The sequence below is a fragment of the Lynx canadensis genome, chromosome F1, assembly GCF_007474595.2.
Source record: "Lynx canadensis isolate LIC74 chromosome F1, mLynCan4.pri.v2, whole genome shotgun sequence".
Classification (NCBI taxonomy): domain Eukaryota; kingdom Metazoa; phylum Chordata; class Mammalia; order Carnivora; family Felidae; genus Lynx; species Lynx canadensis.
This window is the reverse complement of record NC_044319.2, coordinates 40573741-40587200: the sequence shown is the minus strand read 5'-3', so window position 1 is coordinate 40587200 and position 13460 is coordinate 40573741. Positions and strand designations below refer to the sequence as shown.

The 13460-nt window shown below is 57.4% G+C and overlaps 1 protein-coding gene across 1 annotated transcript in view; it reads right to left on the bottom strand.

Annotated features, from left to right (window-relative positions):
- LGR6 (leucine rich repeat containing G protein-coupled receptor 6) overlaps nt 1-12622 on the bottom strand; it is a 119446-nt gene extending 106824 nt beyond the window's left edge. Inside the window, exon 1 of the mRNA XM_030303205.1 lies at nt 12411-12622. Coding sequence (XP_030159065.1) covers nt 12411-12622 — 212 coding nt within the window. The remainder of the gene's footprint in view (nt 1-12410) is intronic.
- Between the last annotated feature and the right edge of the window lie 838 nt (nt 12623-13460).

Below are 13460 nucleotides of genomic sequence, written 5' to 3'. Positions count from 1 at the left end.
GGGAGCTGCAGCGCTCTGTGGTCCCCGTGGAGGGGCGGGCAGAGACCCTCGGCGGCCTCAGCAGCCCCTCCAGGATCCCTGGGGACCACACCACATCTGCCTCTGAGGCTGCCTCCGTGCTCACGTTCCTCCAGTCCATCCACCAGGGCCTTTGAGGCTAACAAAGCAGGGGTAGCTGCTGGCTCTCTCCCCTCTGCCCAAAACAGGAAGGAAACTCAGGGGTAGTGCAGCAGGAAGGAGGAGGGACACCAGGAAGAACTTCCCAGTGATCACGCTCTTGAGGGGCGACACTGAACGAGTGGTAGAGTGGTGAAGGACTTGGTCTGTCCGTGTGCGGTGGTTTCCAGCCAGGGTTAGGGGCTGGGGGCTGCAGCAAAACTTCAGGAGGGCTCCCGGGGCAAGAGTCTGAATTTCCAAACCTCTTCCTTTTACTACACTCTTTCCCCGCCCCCGCCCCCGGCCCCCCTACAGGTCCCGGGGCTGTCCATCAGCACTGGGCACACCAGGGTTCTAGGGGTTAGCCCAGGTATTTCCTGACCCCAAGCCCCACCCCCAGCGGGTCCCCCGGGCCCCCGCAGCATGGTGCCTTTGCACCCCCATGCCAATCTGGAGGGTGAGGCTAATACTTTCTGGCAGGTAGAGGCAGGGCAGGCAGAGGGAGAGGCGGCACCCTGGGCTTCTGCATTCAGATCAGGGGAGCCAGCAACGAAACGAGGGTTGGCGTGGCGTCGGCTGGCGGGGGGGTGGGCATTCCTCTTTCCGCTGGCTGCACATAGTTAATGGGGGGCCTTGTTCTGGCTGGGCACACGGCCCTGGAGGTGCTGGTGATGGCCATGCCTTGTCCCAGCCCCCGGGATCTCAAGTCTCACTGAGTGAAGCTGCAAATCTCTGGGGACCCTGGCACCTCATCCCACCGTCTCGACATGGCCTCACTTGTGCTCCTTCTCCCCCTCCCTTCCCTCTGCCTCTTTATTTATACGTGATCATTTTTCTCTATGACATCTTAGGATCAGGGACTGCCAGCCCAACAGGAAGAGGCCTGAAGAGACCAGAGGACTTGTCCAAAGGCACTCAGCAAGTTGGCGGCCGTGACAGAATTTTAGCCCAGGGTCTCCTGACTTCAACTCCACCAAACAGAGAGCAGACCTACAGCCACAGGTGGGCAGGGGCAGGGGAGTTTCAGACAAAATTGGAGGAGGAGACCTATTGACACCCCCCCATTCTTCCAGAATGTGCAGCCCCTCACTGCACAGTAGGAAGAAAAACCACAGCAGAAGGGGGGGAGAGCTGGGTCGGGGGGGAGAACAGGGCAGTGCAGCGGGGTGGGAGCATATCCTGAGGGGGGCTCACACAGGGTGGCACTAAATCTTTGTCCCCCCCCCCCCCGGACCAGCCGCTGTGGCTTGTAGGTGGAGAACTGTTAATATCATATGGGTGCGGAGCACAGCTGTCCTGCCAGGGAGCACACACTCCATAAACGTCTGTCAGTTGAATAAATGAATAATAATAGTTCACACCCATTGAGGTTACTATGCGTCAGACACCGTTCTAAGCACTTTCCATTTATTAACTCATTCAACCCCCCCAAGAGCCCTAGGAGGTGGGTATCATTAACATCCATGTCATGTACAGGTGAGGAAACTAAGGCACCAAAGAGTAAATCCTTCCCCAAAGACTGGTAAAAGGCAGAGGCAGGGTCTGAGCCCTGGAGAGCTGGGCTCATACATTTAACTACTCTGCTAAACTATGAAAAACTGGGGCACCCGGGTGGCTCAGTCGGTTAAGCGTCCGACTTTGGCTCAGGTCATGATCTCACGGTTTGTGGGTTCGAGCCCCGTGTCGGGCTCTGTGCTGACAGCTCAGAGCCTGGAGCCTGCTTCAGATTCTGTGTCTCCCTCCCTCCACCCCTCCCCTACTCGTGCTCTGTCTGTCCCTTTAAAAAAAAATTTTTAACTATGAAAAACTGGAAAGGGGGAAAACACACACAGAGGCCTTCCCAGTTCAAACAATGGTCTTGCCCACCAGAGTCTGACCAGTGGCTCGTCCATAGACACACCAGGATGCAGGTGGTCTCTGTGCCTCCCCTCGGCACAGGCACCCCCTCAGCCTCGCCCCCTGCAGATGCCACGCTCAGGCCAAAGATCGTCTCCAGCCCAGTGATACCCAGTGTGCCTTCCAGCCCCGAGGCCACCTCAGGTGCCTCTGGACAGAGGCTGCCTTTTCTACCCTGTGGCGTCCCTCAGGCACCCCCTCCCCCCACCCATTCCTGCCCTGTCCCCACGTCCGTCCTGAGTGTGGGAACAGAAGACCTGTATCTGGCATGTTAGGGATCATAGTGCAGAGCACAGAGAAGGGGTCTCATTTGACTTCATGACCACTTGGAAAGAGAGGCTGGTTAAGAGATTCCTCATCCTACACACTAGAAATAGGAGGCTCAGAGAGGGTCAGCGTGGAACAGTTTACAGGACCCAGGGCAAAATAAAAATGCAGGGCTGCTAGTTACAAAATTATTACGAATTGTATGGTGGTGGCAGCGAAGCGTGAACCCAGACAAGGGCCTGTGTGACTGGAGAGGAGGCATGTCTGTAAAGCGGGCCTTGGTTTAGGGGGTTCGCCCTAGTCACCCAGCTCACAAGTGCAAGGCTGGTGTTTGGGAGAGCTGGGGTCCAGTCTGGGCTGAGAAACGAGCTGGCTCCTAGCTCCAGACTCTCCTGGGTCTGCCCCCAGGTAAGTGAGGGCGGGCAGCCCAGGCCCTGTCCCAATTCTCGTTCTCTCTTGCTTTTGTCGGAGACAATAGTCCCCTTCCTTTCTTGTCTCCTCCCAGCCTCCTAATCGGCTCTGTCCACCACAAAGGCAAGGGATTCGTTTACGGCCCCTTCCTGCCTCAATCTTCGCAATCCCTGGACACTCGATCCACCTCCCCATCCTCAGACACCCCCGCCCCTGGGCTGCCCCAGATCTGGAGCTAAGGGGGAGGGAGAAAGACTGAATGCATATTCCTGTATTGTTTGTGGCCCTGTTCAGAGTGCCCCCTGCAGGTAGGGGCCGGTAATAGAGAGTGTGTGTGTGTGTGTGTGTGTGTGTGTGTGTGTGTGCTGGCATTTGAACAAGAGAGTTGTGATGTGGTCCTAAGAGGAAGGGAACCAGGAGCACAGATCCTGCCCTTCTGGAAGCTCCCTGTCTGCAGCCTGAAGTATGGCCCCTCTTCCCCTAGGAGCTCCAACTTCTAATGCAAAGAGACATGGCTCCTGCCCTCAGGCACCCTGAATCTGATGAGCCAGACAGCCTTTGTCAGGTGGACAGACAGAAGGACACACACACCCCATAAACACACACAACTATGCAGTCCTACTTGATATTTTCACAGCAGGGGAAATAACATCCTCTATGCGCTAAGCACTCTTCCAGGCAGGACCTTGCTTAATGCAACCACTTCATCAGGGAGAGATGATTATTCTGTTTTGCAAATGAGCGTCAACCTAGGGCTTTTAACGCCCACCCCTGTGGTTTTTCCCTTGCACAACTGCCCCTCCAGGGGTTTCTGCGTCGATGGCATCAGTTAGGCATGAGTTTTCCTTCCTCCGTGTGCTTGCCCCGCTGTTCCTTATCTGGACCTGCCTGGTGCATGCCTCACTCCCTGAAATGTGTCACAGTTATCCGTGTGCCTATCATATCTCCTCCTCCGAGCCCCCAGGGCAGAGGAAAGAGCATGGGCTTTGGAGCCCCCAAGCCTACCTCCAACCTTGGCTCTATCTCTTCACTGGGTGTCCCCCCCTCTCCTGCTCCCTGTCTGAAAGGGGAGGAAGGAGGACACCAGCCCCACAGGGTGGATGCAGGAGGAAGCCTTCAGCAGGGCGCTCTCTCAGACAGCAGACAGCCCACGTCCACTAAGTGAACAAATGAATGTTTGCTCCCCACACAGCTTGACAGTTTGAGCGGCATTATCACTGACCATTAACAAAAGGGACAGGGAGACCTCAACATGAGCTGGGGTGAGGGTATTATCCGAATTGGAACAGTGCTTCTTGGCAACAGTGCTTAGACGGGGCTTAAACACACTCTACCCACAGAGATATCCCCACTGCCCTGCACAGTCTTCTATGCAAAGGAACATGAAGCAAATTGCGAGAGACCCAGAGACCTGGGGAAAAGAATCCTTAGGCTGGGTCAACCTGGGAAGGCTTCCTTCCTACAGGAGGTGTTAAAAGCCCCTTAGCGGCTGCTGCCTTTGGCCCGTTTCCCAGGAGTCAATGGTAACTCAGGTCGGGGGACAATTCAGGCTTGCAAATCATACAGGGAAGTGGAATAAACCTCGACATTCTTGGTCCTCTGTAGACCACTTAAACAGCACCCCCTCCCTGCCCTGTGGTGACCCCAGCAACGTACTGGGCTGGGGTGATAGATGGGAGCGGTGATGGCACCTCCTGTGCACAACCACTGCTGCCCTCGCCCCCCTTCAGTGGTCTCACTGCTTTGGCTTTGAGCCTAGGGACCGTGTCCAAATCCCTGACACCAGTGTAATGGAAGGCACTCAGCGCCCTCCTCCCATCCGCCTGGCTGGACACTCTCAGGGACGCTCCACCTCCTCCAGCACCTCCAAGGGCAAAGGGGAGGGTACACTGGAGGAGAGGATGCAGAGAACTGTGTTCTAGAACCAACCCTCTGCGTCCCATTCCCAGCAAAGCCCTAGGTTGACAGAGGTGCCTAGGTGAGACGCAGAGCCACCTTGTGCCTGCCTCAGATTCTCCTTCCAGGTGCTTCTCCCCAGAGAGATCAGAGTGGGTAATAACATCAGCTCCCACATATTGGGCATGTGCTGTGTGCTGAGCACGCTGCCAGATTAGGAACATCTTTCAAAGAGCTTGTGTTCTTACGCCCGTGTCGAAGCTAAGAAGTGGAGGCTCAGGAAAGTGAAGAATCAATCAGGCAGGGCCATCCAGCGAGTTAGTGCTGGAGATGCGATTTGAACCTGTGCAGTCAGGCTGCAAACACGAGCTTCTTCCTCCACAGCAGTGTTTCCAGGTGTGTCGAGAGGGTATCGGCCCCTGGGGGGCCAGATGCTGCCTGGGGTTGGCTAGATGCCTTTGGCTGGGAGCAGACTAGTTGATTTATCCCAGCTGCTAAACACCTTGAATCAGTTGTGAGTGAGTGTGTGTGTGTGTGTGTGTGTGTGTGTGTGTGTATGTGTGTGTTTAAGTGTGGCCCAAGGAGAAAAAGGCTGACAGCCCTGCTCTGGAATATCCTGCCTTGAGGAGTGAGACAGAAAAGCCTGTCGTGATCAAGGAACAGAAGCCACAGTGTTCTGTGTTCGAGGCCCATGCTTTCCCTTCTCCTGGAGAGCCTTCCCTGTCCCACCCCCCCCCCCGGCTGAATCCCCCGGTTCTGCAGGACTCAGGATGGGCCTCTCCTCCCTCTCCAGGGCCTCCCCTGGCCAGCCCAGTCTTCCCTGTCCTGGAAGTGCTCTTGACCTCACTGTTGGTCCTTGGGGGACGCGCCCCATGACCATCTGGTACAGTGAGCCAACTTACCCCATCTGCCGTCACATCCCTATCCCCACCCTGACTGCTTCACAGAGGACCCAACATCTTCCCTTCAAGCAGCCCCAGAGAGGAGCTCCCCGAGACACTGCTGGCCAATAAATAAGAGGGGAATGAAGACACTGGCACTTGAGAAACACAAGAAACTGTAAATAGGCTTTGAGGGGCGGCTCAGCCTGCAAGTTTAACATGCCCAGAGTCTTGCCCATCCCCTCAGGGCTCAGAAGCCCCCGGCTCTGACCCCCTGAGAGGCAGGGCACTACAGTGGTCAGGGCAAAGACTGCCTGGGTTGAAATCCTGGTACCAGCAATCACTGGCTGGTGGCCTCAGGCCGGACCCTTAACATCTAAAAGCTTCAGTCTCTCCATCCATAAGACGGGGCTAACACCAGTACCTCTCTCCCAGCGTTTCCATGAGATGATGCCGGGGGAGTGCTCAAATAAACGCGGGACGTGCCATCTGTTACCATTATCAGTGGAGGCAGGGACACCGGCACAATGGCAATTTCTAGATATGTCTGTCTGGGCCCCAAGAATGACCTTCCTGACAATCTGGTTTCTTCCTAGAAGAAAAGTTACAGTCCAGGGAATGAAAACATCAGCTGTGAAGGCATCCCCACCAGCAGACAGGAGAGGCATAAAACCGGGCACAGGTTTTATGTTTCCCTGGCCTCAGCCTTAGATTCTGTATCTCACCCAATTAATCAGAGGGGGCCCAGGTCCCGGAGAATTCAAAAGACAGGACTTCCTAGTGGCTCTGGAGGAGAAAGAAGACAGTGGCACAAAGAAAACCTCAGCTCTGGAGGTGCCCTGTCGCTGAGCAGCCGGGCCCAGCCCCCACCTGCCCGCTGCCAGCCCGCCCGTGGCCTGCTCTGGCATGGCTCCGGGGGGCGCACTGCCAACCCCGTAGCTCTCCCCCCACCATGTCCTTCTGCTGCTTCCAAAATAACTCTGCTCCCTGCCCAAGTTTGGCCTCTTGGGTGTTTTTCTCCTCCTGAGACCTGTTCTCCCATGTCTGAAGGGCGGGAGGAAAGACGTGAACTGTCATTAGAAATCAGGGACCACCCCCTTCTCTAAGCAAGGGACTACTTAGCACGAAGGGGCTCCCACAATTCTGACAGCCCCTGAGTCAATGCATCCATTTCAGTTTGGCTGAAAGAAATCACTCCCAATATGAGGAAGAGGGTTGGAAATTTCTCCCCCACCTCCCGGTCTCTTGTACCTTCCCAAAGCCCCAGCCACTAGGACTCCTTGTCCTTGGCCCTGCACCCAACAGAACGAGTTACTAGCCTAAGGTCACACAGCCCATTAGGGCTGAGAGCTCTGAGGAGAATCCTTACCGGTCCCTTAGGACACGTTCCAGGGCAGAAATCCCTTCCTTTCCTAAGGCCGTACCAGAGAAGGCTCTAATTTCACGGAACTTCCATTTCCGGGGACAAGTTGGACTCTCCAGACGGGAGTGATCTGGAAGCCTAGACTTCTCCTCTCTGGAGAGTCTCCCACCAGGTGCCAGGCCAGGGCGCATCTCCTCAGGGGTCCCTGTGAGGAGGACCACTTCTTCCATCATCCCGGGGCTGGGAGCCCAAGAGCAGACCAGGCTCTGTGAAAGGCCCCTTTCCCTGCAGGTCAGCGGGAGGGGACTTTATTAGTACAGAAGGAGCGAGGGAGGGAGGGAGGGAGGGAGGGAGGCAGGAAGCCCCACCTGATGGGGCTGAAGAAGATCACGCTGGCACCTTAAATCCCCACCCTGTCACAGGTGGCTCTCTGATTCTCTTTCTGGGCCTCAGTAGATCATTTGCCTCGTTTGATCATTGCAGGAAACTAACGGTGGAGAGGTTAAGTGACTTGTCCAGAGACACGCGGCTCATAGATGGTGGGGCGGGGACTGGAGCCCGCACGCAGAGCCAGAGCCCCGCGGTCCCCGGGCAGGGCCTCCCCACGTGGCACCCTGTCCTGTGCCCTGTGCGTGTCTCTGCCTGGTGGGCACGGGCCAGTGTGGGAAGCGGGCTGCGGCATGTGTGGGGCCATCAGGGTTGAGGGCCCACGACATGGCGGGGGGGCCGAGCGGGGGGCGGGCTGGGGGCCAGCTCTGCTCCGAGCCAGGCCTTCTTCTCCTCCGCCAGCCGCCCCACCCGGCCGCGCCCAGCGCCCGCTGTTGCCAGAGCAAAGAGGGTTCCTTTTTCTTTTGCCTAGGGTTGTTTCCTGCCTTTCCTTTGAACTGGGGTGTTGGCTTCTTCACACACTCACTCTCCTCCGGCGACCCCCCCAGGACTGCCCTCTGATGGGCCCGGCCCCTCAGGCTCCTCTTTGGAACAAGGCTGGCAGCCCATTCCTGGAATCACTCTCCCCTGCTTCGCCCTTCTCCTCTCTGCCCTGGTCTCCGTGCTGCCCAGATTCCGCACCCCCCCCCACCTTCCCTCTGTCCCTTTCCCCTACTGCCCACCTCTGCCAAGCTCTCCCTGGGGGCTTTCTCCCTCCCGCATCAGGAGCGCAGGCTCAGAGTTGATTTCTCCCTGCCTCTCCTCTTCTAGGTTTTCAATGAAATGTGTCAACACTGAGGTCCAGAAAGGTCTGGGAGCTTGCATCACGGCAACTGAGGGACTGAGGATTAGAACTCCAAATCCCAAGTTTCAGAAAGGCGGGGACAGCTCAGGCTCTTAGAATCTACTAGAAAGGGGGACTTTCTAGTTTCCCTTCGGGCTCCAAGGCCCCACCTAGGAAAGGTAGCCTTGGAGGTGAGAAATGAGACCTGGCACATTGCGCCCCCGGGGTTCATGCTGCCCAAGGCCGGTTTTCATCCACTGAGGCTGCACGTTTCCCTGCGTCCTCATGTGACAGGCCCTGCAAGGCCCATCTGGGCATGTTGGGAGTAGGCTGGGGTCTTTCACCCGTTGCCCCCCTCCTGCCCCTGACACTCTAAGACCGCACCAGCCAGCAGAAAACTACAGTTACTCTGGGTTCCCAGCATAGCGACTTCTGTCTCCTTGCCAGCCACTCTTCCTTCTCATGGCCACACACACACACACACACATGCACGCGCACACCATTCCACTCTTCGACAGAACAGTGCTCCTCCTCTCCTCCCAAGGTTAGCTCCAGGACTTCCCCCTCCAGGAAGACTTCCATGGCTAACACTTCTTGGCCCTGGTCACCCTAATAACAACACTGGCTGACACTGATTGAGCCCTTCCCACGAGCCACAAACTGTGCCAAACCCTTTACAAACATTACTTCAGCGAATCCACACAGCAGCCCTATGAGGTTCCTCCACTTACAGGTGCGGAAACTAAGTCACAGATCAACTGGTCCAGGTTCACACAGCTTCGTGATGACTCTTCCCCTGGTCTGTTGGGGCCAATGCCCATGCTCTCAATCCCTCTGCCCTCCCCCAGCGGCCCGCCTCCATCTGGTCATGGACATTCCCCAGGCAGTGATGAAGAGGATGGAGACACACACACACACACACACACATCTGACCTTTCAAACAAGCTTAGTGGTTAACACGGGCAGTCTTAAGGGGAGCGAAGTCCCAAGAGGCTGATAAGGGGTCTGACTAAGGCTGCATGGAGGGGCAGCCCCTCCCTTAGCCCTGGGAGCAGGAATAGTGGGAGATGGCTAGGGGTACTCAGGGGTAACCGCAAGTGTAGGGCCTGTTACAATCTCCCAAGGCAGTTTTTCTCCCACCGTCTGCCCCTGATACCGCTTGACTCTGGGAGCAAGAGGAGGAGCTCAGTGTACTCAGATTCTCCCACTCGGGGACAAGTATTTGCCGTCCGGACCCTCCCGCCCCTTCGCTGTGTGTCTGGGGGGTGGAATATGGCAAGAGGCGTCATGTCTTCATGTCACCATCAGACTAGAATGCCAAAGCTCCCTCTCCTCCAGGTGGGCTCCCAGAACAGGCCCTACCCAGGGAGAAGGTCCAAACTCCAGGGAGGCTCATGGAGACTCAGTTCGGGAGGAGATTTTTTTTTTTTTTTTTTTTTAATGAGAGATGCCTGAAAGACCGTGGGTATTTGAAGTCTGTCCTCCCAACCCTGATCAAACAGGGCTGGCATTGGACCCCAAAAGAGTCATAATTTTTGGACTTGGGTGTCAAAGCAAAGGATAGCAGCTGGGTGCAAAGAAGACATTCCAGTGTTCCCAAGACCCAAGGTGGAGGAAGGTGGAGGTGTGTGCACCGTGAAGGGTAGCTGGCTAGAAGGAGAGACTCTCACCTTTCCAGGGTGGGGAAACAGATGTGAAGTACTTTTTACCGGGGCAGGTCAAGGACCCGCAGGTATCTTCTGGACCCCATAGTTTCTTGGTGCCTCCTAGGGTTCAACCTATGGCTCCTTCTAGGGATCTTCAAGAACCCTCTGGCCTGCTCTGGACACCAGGTGTTTTAAGCTTACTTTTCTCCTTCTTGACCCTGTGTTAGGAAGACTGAAGTGTCCACTCCTCTCCCATCCCCCCCCCCCACTGTCAACCAACTGGTTGGATCCCAGGTCCCTAGAATGACCAAGCATTGACCAAGGCCAGCACCCACAGTTGAGTCCCTAGCACACACTTTTCTTCCTGCCACAGACCATTCCCTTGAGTTCCATACTCATCATCCCTGGACTCAGTTTCCCTCTCGTGTGAAGGGTCCTGGGAGCTTGCATCCATCTCCACCCAACAGCAGGCATTATAATAACAGCCACTATTTCTACAACCCCACCCCCACCCCTGTGTGTCAGGCACCGCGCTGGGGAATTTACACAGGCATATTATCTCATTTAATCCTCCCTGTTACCCACCCACTTCCTTCCATATACAAATGACGAACCCGAGGCTTAGAGGAGCTCAGTGACTCAGTGGGTGGCAGAACTGGGAAGGAACCAGGGTTTGGGGGCCCAAACAGAAAGGCACTGCTGGTTCCATCATCAAATGCAAATCTGCACCAGCCTCGGTTAGAGTTGGGCTCCTTGAGGCAAGGCCAGGTTGGGCATTTCCTATCATTGCTAAGAAGGAAAGGAGCCCCACAATGTCCCTGTCTTTGCTCTTCTCGGTGACAACCCTCATGCCTGCTTCACTTTCAATGCGTTTGTGACCAGGCTGCTCTCCTGAGAAGCAAAAAAGAAGGCTCCTCCCCTGAGCCCCCCTGAGGCCAGCTGCCCCCAGCAGAGACCTCTTCATCCACCTTCCACATGGGATCCTTCTGCCACCCAGGGCAGGGGACATGGTTTTCTAACACCTCCCTCCAATATTCCGGAGCCCACGACATTGTACCTCTCCTTCCCCAAGTTCTTCCAGAAAAAGGGTCCATCTGGAAAGATAGGTGCTGAGAAAGGAGCAACCAATCTCTGGAAGAAGGCTCCTTCCACTCAGGAAAGGGACCTTCCTTCTGCTCCCCCCACCCCCAGAGAAAGACTCTACAGATGCCATTCCCAAACTCTTTCTAGCCACAGAATCCTGCCTTCAAATAAAACAATGTCATATACCCCCAATGTGTAAAATGGCAAAAGTGGGGCCACCCTAGCTGTCGCAGGCATGGGGGTTGTCAGTCCTCCTCTAGCAGCTGCAGGGACACCCTCACAGCCCTCCAGTCCTCAGAGTATCTGCCCCTGCCTCCACCCCCTGGGCTGTGAAGGATTCAATTTGCCCTTCTGGAATATGGACACTATTTTCTCCTCTCACTCCCTGCCCTGGTCCCCAGCCTATGTCTCTTCAAGTGAACAGGGACATCCAACTAAGGACAGAAGGATTGGGAGGGGAGTCCCATGAAGGGTTGCAATTCGGACCCTCCACATGCTGCCAGGACACCACCACAACTGTTCGCCCTGAGCTCAACAAACACGTGCTGGACCCCTGTGAAAACTAGCCCAGCCCCCTCTTCCTCAGAGATCCCAGGTCCTGGAGCCCCACAGCCTACGCCTGGGACAGATGGTCCCAGATTTTCCCACCTGAACTCCTTAAGAAAAGGTGAAGGAGCCTGGACAGGGCTGGGGCTTGGGGGGACGGGGGGGGGGGGGGAGCAGGTTTCCTTTCCCCAGAGCAGGGGTGGAGGTGGAGTTAGGTAGTCTGGAATGTGCTCTCACACCCTCCTCCTGCGCAGGTGGGAGCAGTGAGTGCCCCCAGCCCTGAGGCTCTGAGGGGAAGCCTCTGAGCCTTCCTCAGGACAGCTGCCCCCAACAGGGTCCCCTTCACACGCCATCTCACCCCAACTCAGCTCTAAAAATGGTTCTCTGGTTTTCAGCCTCGGCGCCTGCCCACAAATTAGTGTCTCCAACACGGCCTCTTGGGACATGACTTCAGGGAGGCCCCTGGGGGAGCCAGGAGGCCTCAGCACAGGGAGATGGTGCTGACAGGGTCCCTTTTGGAGAAGCCAAGAGTGAGCAAGGCCCCCCTCCCAGCTTCTGGGGTCCCCCCACCAAGGCCACCCAGCCTCACCACGACGGCCGTGCTCTCCCTACTGGGCAGAGGAGAGGAGGATCTCCGCACCCCACTGGAGCCCCTCCCCTCTCCTCCACCACCAATTCAGTCAGCTTTGTCCTCAGCCACCTTCCTGGGCACTGCCGTGCTGGAGGCGAAAGCAGCAAGAGGAGGGCCCGCCAGCCCCGGGGCCCTCCAGCTCCAGGGTCCAGACACCCACCTCTCACCAAGCCCGAGCTCCCACAGTGAACCCCCAGACGGGAGCCACTGAGACACCAAGGCAGGCCAGCCTGATTTTCAGTCTGACTCGCCCCCTCCCACAGCCGCGCCCCACCCCAGTCCCGCAGCAGTCCACTTGTCAGGGGAAGAGCCCTCCCCGGATGCCCGCGCCTCCCGGCACCAGCCTGGCAGGTGCCCTACACCGAGGCCGGCGCTAGCGGGCGGCCAGGGAGGAGCAGGGAGGGACGTGCGGGCCAGTACTCACAGGTAAGCCGTCAGGGGGTCCAGATCCCCGGGCACGGCGGAGAGCCCGAGCTCAGAGCAGTCGGCAGACAGCATGATGCCGTCCTCCTGGCAGTGGCAGGGAGCCGGGCAGGCGGCGGGCGCCGGGCCGGGCTGGGGGGCGCCGCCGGCGCGCGCGGAGGCGCACAGCGCGGCGCAAAGCCACAGCGCCCGGAGTCCGGTCGGGCTGGGCATCTCGGCGGCCGGCGGCCGAGGCACCTGGCGGGCGGACGGGCGAGCGCACCGGCGCGGTGGCAGCCGCTGCTCGCCTCTGGGGCCCGCGGCCGGGCCGGCGGGCAGCGCCGTCGGTGGGGACCGCCCCGCGGGCTCTGCTGGGTGTCGGCGGCAGCGGCGGGGAGCGCGGGTCGGTGCAGTCAGAGAGGGGCAGGCATTGTTGAGTGATCTTCGTTATTCAGTTTCACAGGCTGGGCTTGGCAAGGGAGGGAGACACAGGCGGAGGAGGAGTCAAGGAAACTTTCGGCGCTGCGGCTCGCTCCCCTTCCCTCCTTCCTTCGGAGCTGGCAGGAATTTCATCCAGGAAAGGAAAAAAAAAAAAAAAAAAGGCAAAGAAACCCTAAGAGAATGAGCGGAGAGAGCATGTCAGGGACCCGCACTTGCACTTGTTTGGAAGGATGTGATGTCCCCAGGGCCTACACTTGTGGGTTGGGGACCCTCTTGCCTGTAGGGTCAGCCACCCGGTCACATGGGACTTGGAGGAGGCCCTATGCAAGCAACCTTAAGAGTTCCCATAGGCCCCCAACCCTCTACCACATTTTCCACACTGAGACCCAAGAGGGAAGTGATTTGCTCAAGGTCTTACGGCTGGGGGGGGGGGGGGGTACAGCCCCAGAACTGGAATTCAGAGTCTGTCCTTGTCACCCTGTTTCCTGGAGGAGGGCAGTGAGGCGTTGTCCCCAAAGGGATCAGGCCGTGAAAGGTATGGAGAGAGAAAAGTGGTAGGCAACGAAGAGGGGTCTTCTCACTGAGGAGCCATGCCCGGCCACCAAAGAAAGGGGTGCGGATTTCCACCCAC